Source organism: Scyliorhinus canicula, unplaced genomic scaffold (genome assembly GCF_902713615.1).
Source record: "Scyliorhinus canicula unplaced genomic scaffold, sScyCan1.1, whole genome shotgun sequence".
NCBI lineage: Eukaryota > Metazoa > Chordata > Chondrichthyes > Carcharhiniformes > Scyliorhinidae > Scyliorhinus > Scyliorhinus canicula.
In genome coordinates this window covers 129,745-150,383 of record NW_024055498.1, presented here as the reverse complement: position 1 = coordinate 150,383, position 20,639 = coordinate 129,745, and the positions used below count along the sequence as shown (strand labels likewise).

Here is a 20,639-nt window from a genome sequence, read left to right as displayed (position 1 = left end):
GAGGAAGCGAGGGAAACGCGGCGGTCTGCAGGTTAGACTGAAGCAACGCGGTTTCAAGACCCCTCTCCCCAGCATACTCCTGGCAAACGGCGAAGCGATTGAAAACAAGCTGGATGAACTTAACGCCAGACTTACCTCTCAGAGGGAAGCCATGATGTGGAGATGCCGGCGTTGGACTGGGGTGAGCACAGTAAGAAGTCTTACAACACCAGGTTAAAGTCCAACAGGTTTGATTCAAACACGAGCTTTCGGAGCGCAGCTCCTTCCTCAGGTGAATCTCAGAGGGATGTAAGAGACTGCTGTGTGCTCTGTTTCACAGAGACATGGCTCACCCCCGCCTCACTGGACTGTGCCATACAACCTGAAGGCTTCTCTATTCACCAGGCGGACGGCTCGGCATCTTCAGGCAAAGCGAAGGGTGGAGGGGTTTGCCTCCTCATCAACTCCTCCTGGTGCTTGGATGTGGTGACCCTGGTGACCTACTGCTCCCCAGACCTGGAATACCTGACCGTGAAGTGCCGCTCATACTATCTTCCACGTGAGTTCACTTCAGCCATTATCTCAGCGGTCTACATCCCACCCCAGGCAGAAGTGAGGAAGGTGCTGGATGAACCATACACAGTTGTAAACAATGACGAAACAGAACACCCGGAAGCATTGTTCATCGTGGCCGGAGACTTCAACAAAGCCAACCTCAAGAGCGTACTGCCAAAATTCCACCAGCACATCTCCTGTCCCACCAGGGGCGACAGCACTCTTGACCACTGCTACTCAAAAATCGAGGGCGCCTACCGTCCCATCCCCTGACCGCACTTTGGGAAATCAGACCATAAGACAGTGCTCCTTCTCCCGGCTTACAAGCAGAAACTCAAGTGGGAGAATCCAGCTAAGAAGGTTGGCAGTGCTGGTCCGAGGAGACAGAAGAGCTCTTACGTGACTGCTTAGAGACAGTGGACTGGTCCATATTTAAGAACTCAGCGACTTAAAGAGTATGCCACCACCGTCACAGACTTCATCGGCAAATGTGTGGACGACTGCGTGCCAAAGAAGGCAGTACGTACGTTCCCCAACCAGAAACCATGGCTCAACCACGAGATTGACTCCCTACTGAAGGACAGATCTGAGGCGTTCAAGGCAGATGACCCTGACCTATACAGGAAATCCAGGTACGACCTCCGCAAACCCATCTGAGATGCCAAGAGAGAATATCAAACTAAGCTAGAGTCACAGACAGACTCTCAGTGTTTGTGGCAAGGACTAAACAACATAACGGGCTACAAAGTGAAGCCAAGCAGTATCTCTGGCAGCAGCGCACCCCTCCCCGATGAACTTAATGCGTTCTATGCTCGGATCAAGCATGTAACCAACATTCTGCTGTCGAGTGCTCCAGCAGCCCATAATTCATCCATACCCACCATCACAGCTTCCGAAGTCCGATCGGCCTTCCTGAAAGTGAAACCGTGGAAGGTGACGGGCCAGGATGGGATCCCTGGTCGTGCACTCAGAGCCTGCGCATACCAGCTGGCAGAGGTATTCACAGACATCTTTAACCTGTCCCTACTCCACTCCGAGGTCCCCACCTGCTTCAAGAAGACCACAATCATACCGGTACCAAAGAAGAACCAGGCAACGTGCCTGAATGACTACCGCCAGGTGGCCCTGACTTCAGTCGTAATTAAGTGCTTCGAGAGGCTGATCATGAAGCGCATCACCTCCATACGCCCCGAACACCTTGATCCACTTCAGTTCGCATACCGCTGCAACGGGTCCACATCAGATGCCATTTCCCTGGCCCTGCACTCATCCCCAGAACATCTCGGAAACAAGGACTCCTACATCAGACTCCTATTTATTGACGACAGCTCCACCTTCAACACCATAATCCCAGTCAAGCTCATATCAAAGCTCCAAAACCTAGGACTTGGCTCTCCATTCTGCAACTGGATCCTTGACTTTCTGACCAACAGACCACAGTCAGTAAGAATGAACACCAACACCTCCTCCACAATAGTCCTCAATACCGGTGCCCCACAAGGCTGCGTACTTAGCCCCCTATTCTACTCCCTGTACACACACGACTGTGTAGTAAAACTTGGTTCCAACTCCTTCTACAAGTTCGCTGACGATACGACCATAGTGGGCTGGATCTCGAATAACGACGAGTCGGAATACAGGAGGGAGATAGAGAACCTAGTGGAGTGGTGTAACAACAACAATCTCTCCAACAATGCCGGCAAACGTAAAGAGCTGGTCATTGACTTCAGGAAGCAAAGTGCCCCCTGTCAGCATCAACTGGGCCGAGGTGGAGATGGTTAGCAGTTTCAAATTCCTAGGGGTGCAAATCACCAAAAATCTGTCCTGGTCCACTCACGGCGATGCTATCACCAAGAAAGCACAATAGCGTCTATACTTCCTCAGGAAACTAAGGAAATTCGGCATGTCCACATTAACCCTTAACAATTTTTTACAGATGATCCATAGAAAGCATCCTATCGGGCTGCATCACAGCCTGGTATGGCAACTGCTCGGCCCAGGACCGCAAGGAACTTCATAGAGTTGTGAATAGCGCCCAGTCCATCACACGAACCTGCCTCTCATCCATGGACTCCATCTACACCTCCCACTGCCTGGGAAAGCGGGCAGCATAATCAAGGATCCCTGCCACCCGGCCTACTCACTCTTCCAACTTCTTCCATCGGGCAGGAGATACAGAAGTCTGAGAACACGCACGAACAGACTCAAAAACAGCTTCTTCCCCACTGTCACCAGACTCCTAAATGACCCTCTTATTGACTGACCTAATTAACACCCTGTATGCTTCATCCAATGCCAATGCTTATGTAGTTACATTGTATATCTTGTGTTGCCCTATTATGTATTTTCTTCTATTTGCTTGAATTTTGTTTATTTCCCTTTTCTTCCCATGTACTTAATGATCTGTTGAGCTGCTTGCAGAAAAATATTTTTCACTGTACCTCGGTACATGTGACAATAAATAAATCCAATCCAACTTCTCCTTTAATTCATCCTACTTTCTCCAAATCGAAGGTAGCAGTGGGTACCCACATGGGTCCTAGCTATGCTTGCTTTTTTATGGGGTATATGGAACATTCCTTATTCCAGGCCTACCCGGGTCCCCTCCCACAACCGATGACTATTGGTGCTGCTTCAATGCTCTCGTCCGGAACTGCAAAAATTCATGAACTTCGCTTCCAATTTCCACCCCTTCATCACTGTGACCTGGTCCATCTCAGACTCCTCCCCTCCTCTTCCTTTGCCTTGTTGGCTCCATTTCCGGCAATAGACTGTCTACTAATATCTATCACAATCCCACTGACTCCCACAGCTATCTTCGCACCCTACACCCTGTAAGGACTCCCTCCCTTTCTCTCAGCTCCTCCGCCTCCGTCGCATTTGTTCCGATTATGCCATTTACCAAAGTGGTGTTTCAAATGTGTTCCTTCATCCTCAACCATGATTTATCATCTACAGCTGTTGACAGGGCCGTTAACACTGTGCGGTCCATCTCCCACACCACTACCCTCGCCCCGTCCCCTGTTTAGCACAGGGCTAAATCGCTGGCTTTGAAAGCAGACCAAGGCAGGCTAGCAGCACGGTTCGATTCCTGTATCAGCCTCCCCGAACAGGCGCCGGAATGTGGCGACTAGGGGCTTTTCACAGTAACTTCATTTGAAGCCTACTTGTGACAATAAGCGATTTTCATTTCATTTCCTTCCAAGGACAAGGCTAGAATCCCTCTCATTCTCACATTTCTCACCACCAGCCTCCGTATGCAAAGCATAATCCTTTGCCATTTTCACCAACGTCAACGTGATGTCACCACCAAACACATCTTCCTTTCACTCCCTCTGTCATCATTCCACAAAGACCATTCCCTCCAAGATAAACTAGTCCACTCCTCCATCATACCCAACACCTCTCCCATCACCCATGGCATCTTCCCATGCAATCGCAGAAGGTGCAACACCTGTCCTTTTACCTCTTCCATGATTAACATCCCAGGCCCAAAACATTCATTCCAGGTTTAAGCAGCGTTTCACATGCACCTCTTTCAATTTGCTCTACTGCATTCACTGCTCCCAATGTGGTCTCCTCTATATCAGAGAAACCAAATGTAGACCTTCGGTCTGTGCGCATTCAGGTCCCTGACCTTTCTGTTGATTGCCATTTTAACACAAGACCCTGTTCCTATGCCCACCTATCTGTCCTTGGCCTGCTGCAATATTCCAGTGACGCTCAACGCAAACTGGATGAACAGCATCTCATCAGTCCAAAGATGTGCGGGTTAGGTGGATTGGCCATGCTAAATTGCCCGTAGTGTCCTAAAAAGTAAGGTTAAGGGGCGGGGGGGGGGGGGGGGGGTTGTTGGGTTACGGGTATAGGGTGGATACGTGGGTTTGAGTAGGGTGATCATGGCTCGGCGCAACATCGAGGGCCGAAGGGCCTGTTCTGTGCTGTACTGTTCTTTGTTCTATGTTCTATCTTCTGGTTAGACATGCTACAGCCTTCCGATCTCTACATTGAATTCAACAACTTCAGATGATTCGCTCTCACCCACCTCGACCCCTTTGTTTTCATTCCATTTCATTTTAATTGCCTTTTACCTTTTATTTCTTTGTCTTTATATATATTTCCCCCTATCTGATCCCCCCCTCTCCCACTGTTACCAGATTCCTAAAGGACCCTCTTATGGACTGACCTCAGTAACACAACACCCCTGAATGCTTCATCTGATGCCGGTGCTTATTTAGTTACATTATTTACCTTGTGTTGCCCTATTATGTATTTTCTTTTATTTCTTTTCTTTTCATGTACTTAATGATCTGTTGAGCTGCTTGCAGAAAAATACTTTTCACTGTACGTCAGTACGCGTGACAATAAACAAATCCAATCCAATTCTTCCCCCCTTCACCTCATTTTACTTCTCTCCCTGTCGTGTCTCCCCTTCCCTCAACATCTACATCTGTCACAACATACTCTCCGATTTTAGTTTCTCTGCTATTTGCCCTTTTATTTTCTCTGGGGACTGCCATTTTCATAGAATTAGCAGTGCAGGAGAAGGCTATTCGGTGCATCGAGTCTGCACCAGCCTTTGTAAAGACCACCCTAATTAAGCCCATGCCTCCAACCTATCCCCATAAGCCGACGAACATTTTGGACACAAAGGGGCAATTTAGCATAACCAATCCACTTAACCTGAACATTTTAGCACTCTTTTCCCTTGGTTTCTGTGGTTATGACTCATCTTTCATTTCCTCACCCTACAGTTAAATATCTTCCACTTTCAACGGCTTTTCGCTTTGACAAAGGGGCATCTGGGCTCTTTTTTCTCCTTACAAATGCTGCCAGACCTTTTGAACTTTTCCAACATTTTCTCTTTGTTTCAGATTCCAGCATCCACAGCAATTTGCTTTTGTTTAGAACAGCCATTTAAATCACTTTGGGATATAGAGCATAACACAACACCCATTTACACGAATTTGTGTTTTATCTCAACGATGTAACAAAATACATCTTCTACTGCCTATCTGGAGTTTCAATGGTGCTGTTATTACCCAACATACCCAGCGTTTGTGAATCTGCCCTGATCACTCCCCAGGAGCCCAGTACGCAGGAGCAATGTTGTATCTAGAGCATGCGCAGTTTCACTTTGCTCCGAGTCCTGCGAGTGCGGGAGAGGCTTTTTTCGGCAGGTGAGGGTCGCTGGGGCGGAGAGAGGAATAGAGCCGGAAGGTGGGGTGGGGAGGGAGCCCAGATTTCATAAACACCTGGTGCAGGTTGCAAGCCCCGTCAGAAGCCTGCACGTCAGATGCTTTCTGTTCCAGGGCTTTTTCCCGGGAACAGGCCCGGGCTAACGGCCGCCATCTTGTTTCTGCGGGCAGCGTAGCGCATGCGCGGATTCGGCCGGACGAGTGGGCGGTGCCTCAGGTTCCCAGTGACCCGGATGGTGACAACAATCCAAACAAAACAGCTGGAGGACATTCCACGGAGCTGACTGGGTGGGAGGAGGTCTGAAGGTTCAAATTAGAGCAAAATACTGCGGATGCTGGAAATCGGAAGTAAAGACAAAATGTGGATAAATGTTCAGGTCTGTCAGCTTCTTTATACTGTGGAGTGAGAATGGAGTCATCTTTCATGCATAAATCTTTACTACTATCTCTGTCTTTTAGCTTTGACTAAGGGTCATCTGTACTCCAAGCATTAGCTCTTTTCTCTCCCTACAGAAGCTGCCAGACCTGCTGAGATTTTCCAGTATTTTCTCTTTGGTTGCAGCTCATATTTGTTGTGACCTCCTGGACAGGAAGCTGTGAGCATGGATCTGACAATCAGCCTGAATCAGCATCTTCAGGAGAATAGGGAGGGTCAATAGCGCCGTACTGTGGCGACGAGGGGATTTTCACAGTAACTTCATTGCAGCGTTAATGTAAGCCTACTTGTGACAACAGTAAATATTCTTATTATTTGATACAACAGGGGGAGAGGCTGCACAGTGGTGCAGTGGTTGGCACTGCAGCTTTACAGTGCCAAGGTCCCATCCCGGCTCTGGGTGTGTGGAATTTGCATATTCTCCCCATGTTTGAGTGGGTTTTGCCCCCACAACCCAAAAATGTGCACAGTAGGTGGTTTGGCTATGCTAAATTGCCCCTTAATTGGAAAAAAAATGAATTGGGAACTCTAAATTTATTTTTAAAAAGAGAAGGGAAGGAAGGTGTGGGATGGAGATTTAGAGCTTTTGGGGAATAAGAGAGAGGAAAAAATATGACATAGAAACTAGAATTGTCTGTTCTAAGTTTTTATCCTGTACTGACTGTGATGAATTTTGTCAATTGTTTTCACAGGATATTAGATGAGGAATTACAGACAGAAATCTCAAATGTTGCGTCTCGTTCTGACAGTCAGTACTTTTATTGGAACCTGAATATCATTGGCCTTTGAATCAAGAAGGACTATTTGTCCAAACTGTCAGCTAAAGATTTCAAACATCAGTGTTACTGGAAAAGCACCGAGACCCACACAACACACACCCAAGTAAGAGAGTTTCAGTGAACTAACTGTGGAAAGAGCTTCACCAGTGAACTAACTGTGGAAAGAGCTTCAACCAATTACATGGTGTGAAGAACATCACACCATTCATAGCGGAGAGAGACCATACCCGTACTGTGTATGTGGAAGAGGCTTCAACTGATTGTCCAACCTGGAGAGACACGAGGAGACCCAAAACATGGAGAAACCATGGAAATGTGGGGACTGTGGGAAGGGATTCCGAGTCCCATCTGTGCTGGAGGTTCATCGACGCAGTCACACTGGGGAGAGGCCGTTCACCTGCTCTCAGTGTGGGAAGGCATTTACTCAGTTATCCAACCTGCAGAAACACCAGCGAGTTCACACTGGGGAGAGGCCACCTTACTGCTCTCAGTGTGGGAAAGGATTCTGTGATTCTTCCCTCCTATTGAGACATCAGCGAGTTCACACTGGGGACAGGCCGTTCATTTGCTCTCAGTGTGGGAAAGGATTTGCTGAAGTATCCAAACTGCAGAAACACCAGCGAGTTCACACTGGGGAGAGGCCATTCACCTGTTCTCAGTGTGGGAAGGGATTCACTCAGTCATCCACCCTGCAGACACACCAGCGAGTTCACACTGGGGAGAGGCCATTCACCTGCTCTCACTGTGGGAATGGATTTACTCAGTTATCTCACCTGCTGACACACCAGCGAGTTCACACTGGGGAGAGGCCATTCACCTGCTTACAGTGTGGGAAGGAATTCACTCGGTTATCACACCTGCAGTCACACCAGCGAGTTCACACTGGGGAGAGACCGTTCACCTGCTCTCAGTGTGGCAAGGAATTCACTCGGTTATCTCACCTGCAGAGACACCAGCAAGTTCACACTGGGGAGCGGCCATTCACCTGCTCTCCATGTGGGAAGAGATTCACTCGGTTATCTCACCTGCAGACACACCAGCGAGTTCACACTGGGGAGAGGCCATTCACCTGCCCTCAGTGTAGGAAGGGATTCACTCAATTATCCAGCCTGCAGACACACCAGCGAATTCACACTGGGGAGAGCCCATTCACCTGCCCTCAGTGTGAGAAAGGGTTCCGTGATTCATCCAACCTGCGGAGACATCAGCAAGTTCACACTGGGGAGAAGCCATTCTCATGCTCTCAGTGCGGGAAGGGATTCACTCGGTTATTCAACCTGCAGTCGCACCAGCAAATTCACACTGGGGAGAGACCATTCAGCTGCTCTTAGTGTGGTCATGGATTCAGTCATTCATCCACCCTGCGGACACACCAGCGAGTTCACACTGAGGAGACACCGTCCACCTCTCAATGTGAGACGGGATTACATGTTTCATCAGACCTGCTGTGACACCAAAAATTTCACAATTGATTACAGGGGTTGGATTCTGCTGTGATTGTTTCTGCTCTGCACCCAGGACAGCATTTTGTTCATTCTGACAGGTGGTCAGTGGGGATGGTCGGAGGGTTTCTTTCTGCTGGACTAGGCGGTCTCACCACTTTGCCTCCAGTTGGCTGATTCTCTTTGAACCTTGTTACTGATACCTGGCTTCAAATTGCACAAGGATCACAGAGTGAAAGGGTGTTTGGAAGTGTGGAGATATTTAGTTTCCATTTCTGTTTGGAACCACGCAAAGCATGCCGCATTGCCGTGGAGATGGGCCCTGGTTGTTACATGGTTCTTTTGTTTAATTTATCTGGGTGTTCCGCACAGAAGAAAACTATCAGGGTTACGAGGGGCAAGTTGTTTGAGGTGGACTGGGAGACTGATTGGTACGGGGAATACCTAATATTTAAGGAATTATTACATATTTATCAGGGATTGGTCAGCTCAGTTGGCTGGACGGCTGGTTTGTGATGCAGAGCAAGGCCAACAGTGAGGATTCAACTCCCGTACTGGCTGACTTTATTCATGAAGGCCTGGCCTTCTCAACCAGGCCCCTCGCCTGAGGTGTACTGAACCTCGGGTTAAATCACCTCCAGTCAGCTCTCGGTCAAAGGCGAGAGCAGCCTATGGGATCTTTGCGAATTTTATTTTACATTTTTACAACAAATATAGATTCCTTTAAGGAACGAAAATCCAACAGGAAAAGTGATGCAACCTTGGCTAACAAGAAAAGTTAAATATTCCATTAGATCAATGGAAGAGGTTCAGAACGTGGTCAAAATATTAGTAAACCTGCGGATTGGGAAATGGTTTAGAATTCAGAGAAGGAGGGCCAAGAAACTGATAAAGAGCAATAGAATACGAGAGAAAACTGGGGGGAAACATAAAAACCGACTGGAAAAGCTTCTATAGGTATTTGGAAAGGAAAACACTGTCAAATACAAATGTGGGTCCATTCCAGGCAGAGACAGGAGAGTTCATGATGGGGAGTCAGGAAATGGCAGAGAAACTGAGCAATGTGTGTCTGTCTTCACGGATGAAGATGCAAAACTTTCTCCAAAACACATGCAAACCAAGGGACTCGTGAGCACGAGGAACAGGAAGAGATGAGAATTCGTGAAAAAGTAGTCCTGGAGAAATTAATGGGGTTGGAAGTGAATAAATCCCCAAAATCTGATGATCTACATCCCAGAGTGTTGAACGAGGTGGCTGTAGAGATCTCTATTCCTTATTCTAGATTCTCCTGACTATCTGGAATGGACAAAACGTTTCCTTTTTACGTACCTATAGACATTTTTACAGTCCATTATAATGTAATTTGCTGTTTCACATTCATATTCTATTCTCCCTCGCTTTCTCAGTGACTTAGTCCTTTGCTGTATTCTAAAATCCTCACAATCCTCAGGTTTATTCCTATTTCTGATAACTTTGTCGGCCTTTTCTTTCAATCTTATACAATACTTCACTTCCTCTGGTTCTCTGACCTTTTGGGGTTTTTGTGCTCTGAAGGAATGTAAAGTGTGATAATTATTGAAAGTCTATCCATTGCCTGTGGACTGTCACACCTTTTAATGTATTTACTCCAATCCACCTCTGCTAATTTGTCCCTTCTACCGTCATAATTTCCTTCAAACTTAATACCTTGGCTTCAGATTGGAATACCTCATATTCAATATTCTGGTCACTCATCCTGAAAGGTTATTTTTCAGCACGATTATCGATTAGCCCTTTTTTAATGCATAATATTAGATCTACAAGCACCTGTTCTCTAGTTGGTTCCTCAACTTACTGCTGTAGATAAATGTCCCTAACACATTCCAGAAACGTGTCCTCCACAGCATCAGTGTCCATTAGGTTAACCCAGTCTTTATGCAGATTGAAGTCACTCCTTAATATTTTACCCATGCTATAATGTTTTACCTATTCTCTAATCTCCGATTAATACCATGTCCCACACTACCCCTACTGTTTGGTGGCCTATAACAGCTCTCACCAATGTTTCCTGCCCCATGCTGTTTCTTGTCTCCACCCAAACATATTCCACGTTTTGTATTCCTGATCTGAGATCCACCCTTACTAATGTTCTGATGTCGTCCCTTATTATCCGAGCAACACCACCTCCTTTTCCTTTTTGCCTGCATCATCAGCAAACTAAGTGAGCATACCTTTGGTACTGTCATCAAAGTCATTGTAAAACGTTGAGGCTCCAGCACTGATCCCTGTGACACACCACTCATTACACCTTGCCAACCAGAAAATGGCCTATTTATGCCTACTCTCGGTTTTCTGGCAGCTGGCTAATCTTTCACTGTGAAAGACAATTCTGGGATTAAAGGCTGCCTGACTTGAAAAGAAAAGAACGGAAGTAAATCCTGGGGAATGAATCATCACTTTGGACTGGTTCTGAGATTCAGTTTCGACTTGCAGGGCAGAGTAACTATAATCGTGCAGTTCAAATTTAGATTGCGTAACTTTGGTATGGTAGCACAGTGGTTAGCACTGGTGCTTCACCACCAGAGTCCCAGGTTCAACTCCCACTTGGGTCACTGTTGTACAGAGTCTGCACGTTCTCCCCGTGTCTGCGTGGGTTTCCTCCAGATGCTCCGGTTTCCTCCCACAAGTTCCAAAAGGTGTGCTTGTTAGATGAATTTGGCATCCTGAATCCTCCCTGTGGGCAACCGAACAGGCACCGGACTGTGGCGACTAGGAGATTTTCACAGTAATTTCATTGCAGTGTTAATGTCGACCTATTTGTGACAATAATAAAGATTATTATTATTTTAAAATACCAAAGTTCTGTGGGTAGGTTACAGTAGCATCTAGTTTGTTTGTTGCATTAAAAGTGATAAAACGTGAAGTCCCGTTGTGTGATTCTTCAATTTGTTGACTGGGAATTCAATTTTTTTTAAAGAAGTTGCTGACCTTTATGGAGGTTCTAATCCACAAATTCTGACTTCCCTTGTGCACCTTTCTGTCTGTACTGCTCGTGTCAATGACAGTCAGGTGATGGAGCTGAGGGCTGAATTTAGCTGAGAGTAAAGGAGCCTGTACACAAATAGAGAGGGGAAGGTGCTGGAGGCCTGGCTTGAGAAATGGATCTCCAACTAATCAAGGGTGATAGTGGCTGATGGTGATGCGACCCCAGGGTTCAGTGCCCCTGTGTCCAAAGCGGGGAGTCACAGGAACGGGGTACCAGAACATTGTGAACATCCTTTTACTCGGGTTGTCTTTGATCCTCAAGTAATTCTCTGTTCGATTTTTTTAACCATGTTCAGTTTCGTCAATAAACTTTCAACCAGAAAATACATTAATTTGTTCGACTTTCCTGGGGTAGAGAAGATTTGATTTTTCTTTTGATATATAGTTTGAAAATGAGGTTCAGGGACTCAATCGTGACTAATTTATCAAGGTACTTTGAGGAGGTAACAAGGGATGTCAATAAAGGAAAACCTGCAGATGTGTTTTATCTGGATTTCCAGAAGGTATTTCCCAAGGTGCCACATCAAAGGTTATTCCACAAAATAAGAGCTCATGGTGTAGGAGCAACATATCAGCATGGATAGAGGATTGGTTAGCGAATTGGAAGCAGCCAGTAGGTATAAATGGGCCATTTCTGGGTGGGTAAGATGTGACAAGTAGAATGTCACCAGGATCAGTGCTGGGCTCCCAACCATTTACAATCTGTATGAAAGTGTTGGATGATGGGATTGAATGAATGACTCATACAGGTAGGGAAGTAATATGTGAAGTAGATTTAAGGAGTCTGCAAAGGATGAGAGAGAGTCACCCAAGGCTGGAATCGAACCTGGGTCTGGCACTGCGAGGCAACAGTGCTAACCACTGTGCTCCCGTGCTTCCCCTTCGACTGACTCTTTACTGTCGCTGGGTCAAACTCCTGGAATTCCCTCAGGAACGCACAGTGGGTGTCCCAACACCACACCGACTGCAGCGGTTCAGGAAAGCAGCTTCCCACCTTCTCTGGGACAATTAGGGATGGGAAATAAATGTTGGCGAAGATTTTGTAATCCGTGCTGAGGAGGGAGACCGGTTACCAGTTTTTAAGGTGGGGGAGATACCCCCTCTTTGGCAGCAGGGTAATGGTGGTATCTCCCCAGTCGCCAGACTTTCCCCCAGGACCCCTGCGTCGTCGTTCCCCAGGAAGTTCCAGAAAACTCTGAAAGTCTGCACGGTCAGCCCGGGGGTTTAGCCCCTGGACAGGCTGTCGTGGGCACAGGTCAGATCCCCCAGGCTGAGAAGGTTATCAAATCTCACAGCGCCTTCTGGGCTGATCTACAGCAGGTCCTACCACAAAACTCGATGGACAGATCCAGGAGAAATGGGCACTAAATGTTTTGAATTTGGGCCCTGACCCGAGATGAGGGACCTGTCGTCAGCCAGCCAGCAGTGTAAGGAACAGCTGACCGACCCTGCGCATTTTTGCCTGAAGTAGGAAAGCTGGGGTCCATGACGATCTGGATCTATGACCTCAGATACATGCCACGGGACCTGATAAGTTGCAGATCCCGCAGTGCGCACTTCTTCTCCCAGTGCAACAGCCACAGGGCCGGATCCTCATCGGGCTGACTGAGACATGACTCCAGGTCACGTACCTCCTTTTCAAACTCCTCAACCTTGGATTTCTTGTCGACCCCATCACATACTCCTGACAGAAGGTAGGCATGGGAGTCTTGTCCCATCATAACCTCAGGGAGGGGAAGCCTCTCCGCTTCCTTCTCCAGCCGGTCCAGATCCGATGAACGAGCCAAAGGAACCGCTCGTCCTCCAGCAGCAGGTTGTTGAAGTGCCAGTACGCAGACCACGTCTGAGGGTGAGACCCACCCAGACCAGACAGTGGTGCAATCACGGCACCTGCTGCACAGAGGCCATCAGGAAATGGGGCAGGGTAGCACGGTGGCACAAGTCGTTAGCACGGCTGCCTCACGGCACCGAGGTCCCAGGTTCAAACCCGGCTCTGGGTCACTGTCCGTGTGGAGTTTGCACATTCTCCCCGTATTTGCATGGGTTTCACCCCCACAACCCAAAAGATCTGCAGCGTAGATGGATTGGCCACGCTAAATTGTCACTTAATTGGAGAAAATGAATTGGATGCTCTAAATTAAAAAAAAGAAAAATAATGGAAACACGGCAGCTGTGACCTTGAAATGTAGAGGCGGCCAATTCTGCACACTACGAGCCCAGGCCTCAAAAAAGTGAAGACGCTGGAGTCAGGATGGAGAGTCTGCCAGACATCCACCAGTCAAAGAACCCGAGCAGGTTCCTTAACTTCATCACCGCACGAGAGCTGCACAGGGTACCGAGGCGGTCCTTTGTCCCGAATGTGCAATTGAAATTAAACCCCTCCCCCCGCCGGAATGATACACTTGCCTGCAGCGATGATGCCATGGAGAGTGGATACTTGCTCGAAGAAAGCCGTCTGCTGCTGGCCAGCCTAGGGGGCGTAGACATTCACAAGGTGAGGTACCTCACCCCCCTCGCGGACCGTCAGGTGCAGCAACCGACCTGGCACTGGCTCCTTGACCCTCAAGATCTCCGTCTGAAAATGTGGGACCAACAAGATAGCCAACCCACCTAAACGTGAGGATAGGTGACTCATGTAGACCGCCCCCCCCCCCCCCCCCCACTCCAGGAGCCACGTGGCTTTGTCTCCCAGAGCGGTGTTGGTTTCCTGCAGGAAGTACGCCGCATACTTCCCGTCACAGAGGACCGAGAAGTTCTGGAACCTGTGGAGTGTGTCCCAGCTGCCGTTAATGTTGAGGTTGGCTGTTGTCACCTCCATGTCAGCAGTAAATTGCCACCTGCACTGCCATCTATTGAGAGCTTGGAGGGAAAAGAGGAGCACGGGCCCCTTCATTCCCTCTGGAGCCGGGCGAGGAAAGATTTCAGCTCGAACTGCTCAGCCGCGTCCGTTTCTCCTGCCTCTTTCACGTCGGTGCGGGAAGATTTAACGAGCAGCGCCATGTCGGAGCACAGGTTGAGGGCGAGCTGCACTCGGGTTTCGGCGACCACAGTTTACATATAGAAAATTCCGGAGTTCCCCTCGGGGAAGTGTGTGTAAAGGCCCCAGTGTTACAGAAATTCAAGTAAACAAGTTGCAAGGAGAAAGAATATAATAGAAATGTTTGCACTGAGCAAGAGAAAACTCTAAGGCTACAAAAGTAAGAACCTTATTGATTCTCGTGATGGGGAATGTAGACAGAGTGAGGCAACGCAGAGAATATCTGAATAACTTTAATAAACATTATTCAACAGTAATGTCACTTACACACATTAAAACGAAGGACCTCCAATAGAAACAGGTTCTCAGAGGTCAGACTGAGGATAAGATTGGACATGAAGAGATAAATAATCCGAAAGGACAAACAATGTATATTCTCGACACTGAGCCTGAGGGTCAGGAAATGGACTAAATACAAAGACATTCTTAAGTTTTTAAGAGAGGAGATATTCAGTTCTAAACCATGAGAAAAGTAGTGGTAATATCACACAGACTGACTAAAGAGCATGACATCATTTACCAGGTGAATTAATGGGTTCATGTGTTCCACTTTGATAAATAAATAACCAGAGTGTGTTGACAAGTTAAGAACACGTTACTAAAGTCAAAAAGGATCGATATAAACACTTGGTGTTCCTGACCAGATCTACCTTTGAGCAGATTGATCAGATTAGAATAACATGCTCACTGATCTTTCTGATGGGACCTCCCGTCAGTATCCAGTAATCTCACGGTCTCTGTCTGGAATGGGTTATGTGATAGAAATAAAAACATTGAACAAATATCTCATTGTTTCTTATTTTCCGAGCTCGTATTAAGTGTTATGGATAATACGGTAAAAACACATGGTATATTTAGTTTTTAGGGAGCAACACTGTAACAATTTGAAATGAAATCCAGGATCTCTGATCAATATGAATTCCATTATCAGAAACTGTGTTTCCAGGCAGCACACACAGACACCCTCTGTGCAGTGTGAACTCACTGAGGAGTCAAAGGTTTAAATAACTGAGTGAATCCCTTCCCACTCAGAGCAGTGAACAGTCTCAGCCCAGTGTGAACTTTCATCAGGTCAGTTGAAACATTTCCACACATGGAGAAAGTGAATGACTGTCGAACAGCAAACTGTGTGACTGAGTGAATCCCTACACACACACACACAGGGCAAGTGAATGACTGTCCAACAGCAAACTGTGTGACTGTGTGAATCCCGACACACACACAGAGGGCAAGTGAATGACTGTCGAACAGCAGACTGTGTGACTGTGATAATCCCTACACACACACACACAGAGCAGATGGTTGGCCTCTCCCCAGTATGAATACACTGCTGTCTCAGAAGGGTGTATGTCTAATTGACTCTCCTCCCACACTCGGAGAATGAGATGGCCTCTTCCCAGTGTGAGTGCAATGGTGAACTGTGAGGTGAGATTTTGCCTGAATCCAGTCCCACAGTGAGAGCACCTGAACTCACTCACATCGGGGAACACGTCAATGGGAGATAAAGTTCCTCGGAAAGTTTACAGCACTTCCCGCAATCTGGGCATTTAATAGGTCACTCATCAGTGTGAACTGGCTGATGTCTCACCAGGTTGGACAAGTGAACTAATCCCATCCTACACTTGGAACAGGCGAATGGCCTCTCCCCAGTGTGAAGTCGCTGGTGGATCAGCAGGTAGGATGAACTAGTGAATTGTTTTCCTCACACAGAACAACTGCCTGGTTTCTCCCCAGTGTGAACTCGCTGGTGTATCCACAGTTGGAACGACTGAATAAATCCCTTCCCACACTCCGGGCAAGAGAACGGCCTCTCCCCAGTGTGAATGCACCGATGTATCCGCAGTTGGGATGACTGACTAAATCTGTTCCCACATTCAGAGCAGGTGAATGGCCTCTGCCCAGTCTGAATTCTCTGGTGTCTGAAGGCAGGATGCGATACTGAATCCTTTCCCACATTCAGAGCAGGTGAATGGCCTCTGCCCAGTCTGAATTCTCTGGTGTCTGAAGGCAGGATGTGATACTGAATCCTTTCCCACATTCAGAGCAGGTGAATGGACTCTCGGCAGCGTGACTGTGATGTACAGTGAGGTCAGATGAATGCCTAAACCTACTGTCACAGTGAGAGCACTTGAACCATCTCTCAGCAGTGTGAACAAGTTGGTGGGATATCAGGGCTCCAGTGGGCAGCACGGTAGCATAATGGCTACCACTATGGCTTCACAGCACCAGGATCCCAGGTTTGATTCCCAGCTTGGGTCACTGTCTGTGCGGAGTCTGCACGTTCTCCCCATGTCTGCGTGGGTTTCCTCCGGGTGCTCCGGTTTCCGCCCACAAGTCCTATTAGGTACTTTGGACAGTCTGAATTCTCCCTCATTATACCCGACCAGGCGCTGGAATGTAGCGACTACGGGCTTTTCACAGTAACTTCATTGCAGTGTTAATGTAAGCCCACTTGTGACAATAAAGGTTATTTAAAAGTTGCCACAATCTGGACATTTAAAAGATCTCATCAAGTGTGAACCTTCTGGTGTGTCAGCAAGTGTGATGAACAAGTGAATCCCTTCCCACACTCACAGCAGGTGAATGGCCTCTCTCAGTGTGAGTGCCCTGATGTACAGTGAGGTCAGATGATCGTTTGAACCCAGTCCCAATGGGAGAGCAGCTGAATGGTCCTTCATCAGTGTGAATACGTTGATGGGACTTCAGTTCCCAGGAGCTTCGACAGTACTTCTCACAGTCCAGGCATTTAACGGTGTCTAATCAGTGTGAATCCGCTGGTGTCTCAGCAGGTTGGATGACTGAGTGAATCCTTTCCCACAATGAGGGCAGGTGAATGGCTTCTCTCTGGTGTGAATTCGCTGGTGAACCAGCATAGCTGATGCACAAGTGAACCCCTTCCCACACTTGGAGCAAGTGAATGGCTTCTCCCCAGTGTGAATGCGTTGGTGTGTCCGCAGTTGGGATGGGGTAATAAATCCTTTCATACAGTTAGAGCAGGTGAATGGTCTCTCCCCGGTGTGAACTCGCTGGTGTTGAGTGAGGTTAAATGATCGCCTGAACCCAGTCTCGCAGTGAGAGCATCTGAACGGTTTCTCGTCAGTGTGAACACGTTGATGGGACTTGAGATCCCCAGAACTTTTATAGCACTTCCCGCAGTCTGGGCATTGGAACGGCCTCTCATCTGTGTGAATCCGCTGGTGTCTCAGCAGGTTGGATGACTGAATGAATCCTTTCCCACACTGAGAGCAGGTGAACGGTCTCTCCCCGGTGTGACTGCGCTGATGTTTTAACAGGTCAGATGATTGTCTGAATCCTCGTCCACACACAGAACACGTGAACGGTTTCTCCTCACTGTGAACGATGCTTTTCTCTTCCATGTTCAAAATCTGATGATATTCAGGTGATGATAAATTGGCGACTTTTCCAATGTCCTGTGAAACTGATTTAAAACAGAAAAAAGGGAGTGAAAGAGAACCCACATAAACACAAAGAGAGAGAGCGACGTGGAGCAGCAGGGTTGAAGGGGATGAAGTTTATACAGCTACAACTCGACAAAAGTCTGCCAACCATCAACATGAACCACCCAAAAGGACTGGGATAGCAGGTATATATTAATAATAATAATCTTCCATATTGAACATCGTCATCTTGTGTTTCCCCTCCAGGTAACATACCGTCCTGACTAATCAGATATCCAGTACTGGATAAGCAGAAATTTCCTCTCTCAATTTAATTATTGACAAGACTGAAGCCTTGTCTTCAGTCCCAGCTATAAACTCCACTCCCTCACCAGTGGCTCCATCCCTCTCCCTGGGAACTGTCTGAATCAGACGGTTCACAATCTCAGTGTCACCTAAATATGGGTTTCCAACCACATCATAACCAAGACCGTTTATTTCCACCTCAGTGCTCGTCTCTCTCTCACTGTGTAATCTCCTCTCTGCCCTTGACTCACTCTCTCTCTCTCTTATCTCCCCCCTGCTCGTCTTTCTCTTGTTAGTGAAAGGGCAGGGAAGTGGAAGAAGCTAATTTGATCTTTCAGAGAGCTAGCACAGGCAAGACAGGCTGAATGGCCCCGGCCCCTGTCTGTATTGTAATCACTCAATGATTCAATGAAAAAAGACTTACACTGGAGGCGATGGACCAGATTCTGCCTCCGGACCCACCCTGCTACAAACTGGCTCTTAATTGGTCTGTCTGTTTCCATGAGCGACGCTTGCAATAAAAAAATCAAATACTGCAGTTGCTGGAAAGCTGAAATAAAAAGAGGAAATGCTGGAAACACTCAGCAGGATCTGTGGGGAGGGAAACAGATTTCACATTTTCACTCTTTGTGCAGAATGAACTGCAGGGAATAAAAATGGTCAATATAAGCTCAGAAGTTGAAGAGAAATGCATTATGCCACAGGAAAAGCAATTCCTGACTCTGAAAGGTGCAGTGAGATGGTCGGGGGATGAGCAGTGATGGAAACCTCATTTAGGCATGGTCGGTGGAAGTACAATAACATTTAAAAAAAATTAATGTACAGGATGCTGGTTAGGCCAGCATTTATTCTCCATCCTTAGATGCCCTTCAGAAGGTGGTGCTGAGTTGCCTTCTTGAACCGCTGCAGTCCTGGGCGTGTAGGTACATGCACTGTGCTGTTAGGGAGGGAGTTCCAGGATGTTGCCCCAGTGACAGGAGGAGCGGCGATATATTCCCAGCTCAGGGTGGTGAGTGACTTGTAGGGAATCCTCCAGGCGGTGGGGTCCCCAGATATCTGCTGCTCTTGTCCTTCTAGATGGTAGTGGCCGTGGGTTTGGAATGTGTTGTCTAAGGAACCTTGTTGAGTTACTGCAGTGCATCTTGTAGATGGTACACACGGCTGCCACTGTTAGTTGGTGCTGGAGGGTTTTAATGTTTGTGGAAGGGGGGCAATCAAGCGGGCTGCTTTGTCCTGGATGGTGTCGAGCTTCTTTAGTGTTGTTAGAACTGCGCTCATGCAGGCAAGTGGAGAGTATTCCATTACAGTCCTGACTTGTGCCTTACAGATGATGGACAGGCTTTGAGGGGAGTCAGGTGGTGAATTACTCGCCGCAGGATTCCTGGCCTTTGACCTGGCAGCCACATTATGAATGTGGCTAGTCCAGTTCAGTTTCTGATCAATGGAACCATGCTAAATATATTTAAAATATGTTAAAACTCATTCATTACTGGAGACAGAGAACAATGGTGGAAGGTGATTCGGGAGAGCAGGGGTAAAGCAGATGGAGATGGATTCAGGCCCAGAGTAAATAACAGACCCACAAATCTTTGGAGGCGTGGGGCACAATGTCCCAGGAGGGAGAGAGAGATCCAGAGAGCAGAATTCACTTCTTTTCCTTGACTTCTCTACTTATCATCTGGGTCCCTGCAAATCAGGGAAATGGACGGTCAAATTCCCTAGATCAAAGACTAATCCAGTTTGATGGACAGGTTTTCTCCATTCTGAACAATGGGGAACAACCTCCTCCCAGTCATTCAAAATGTTGCCCTTACACAGATGGCGGCCGGACATGCGCCTTGCTGCATCTTGCCCACCAGAAAGATTGAGGCTCCAGTCGTCGGCTAATCATTCTCCAAGGCGGCCTTCAAGACACAGGACAACAAGGGCAGCATGACAAGCAGTTAGCACTGGGACTGCAGGGCTGAGGACCCAGGTTCAAATCCTGGCCCTGGGTCACTATCCTTCTGGAGTTTGCACATTCTCCCCGTGTCTACATGGGTTTCAGCCCACAACCCAAAGATGTGCAGGTTAGGTGGATTGGCCAGGCTAAATTGCCCCTTAATTGGGAAAAAAAATAATTGGATATTCTAAATTTATTTTTAAAAAGACACAGAGACAACCCAAAATTGCCGAGCAGGAACTGGTCATCAAACTCTGCTCGCATGAGGCCGGCCTGAACCGGGATCTCGGGTTCATATCACATTACATGTAACCCTGACCATACTGCCCGGGTTTACAGAATCCTACTCACTGTCCTGGTTTGAGACAATTCACACCTCGATTACTGTGATTATCCCTCACTCCTCTCACTCTGTTTGTTCCTATACAGACTGTCATTCCAGTCTGTAATGAATGAATTAAAATCACTTATTGTCACAAGCAGGCTTCAATGAAGTTACTGTGAAAAGCCCCTAGTCGCCACATTCCGGAGCCTATTCAGGGA

General features: G+C 47.5%; 2 protein-coding genes across 2 annotated transcripts; one reads left to right on the top strand and one right to left on the bottom strand.

Annotated features, from left to right (window-relative positions):
* The first annotated feature begins 5,674 nt into the window (after positions 1–5,674).
* On the top strand, positions 5,675–11,291 carry LOC119960347 (gastrula zinc finger protein XlCGF8.2DB-like). Its single transcript, XM_038788085.1, has 2 exons — positions 5,675–5,714; positions 6,861–11,291. Exon 2 carries the CDS (start codon positions 7,244–7,246, stop codon positions 8,276–8,278), a length of 1,035 nt encoding a protein of 344 aa, XP_038644013.1. The 5' UTR covers positions 5,675–5,714; positions 6,861–7,243; the 3' UTR covers positions 8,279–11,291.
* Positions 11,292–16,810: 5,519 nt separating this feature from the next.
* On the bottom strand, positions 16,811–18,597 carry LOC119960348 (zinc finger protein 239-like). The gene is made up of 2 exons (XM_038788086.1): positions 18,579–18,597; positions 16,811–17,889 (listed from the first exon to the last, which is right to left on the bottom strand). Exon 2 carries the CDS (start codon positions 17,825–17,827, stop codon positions 17,207–17,209), a length of 621 nt encoding a protein of 206 aa, XP_038644014.1. The 5' UTR covers positions 17,828–17,889; positions 18,579–18,597; the 3' UTR covers positions 16,811–17,206.
* Positions 18,598–20,639: the final 2,042 nt, after the last annotated feature.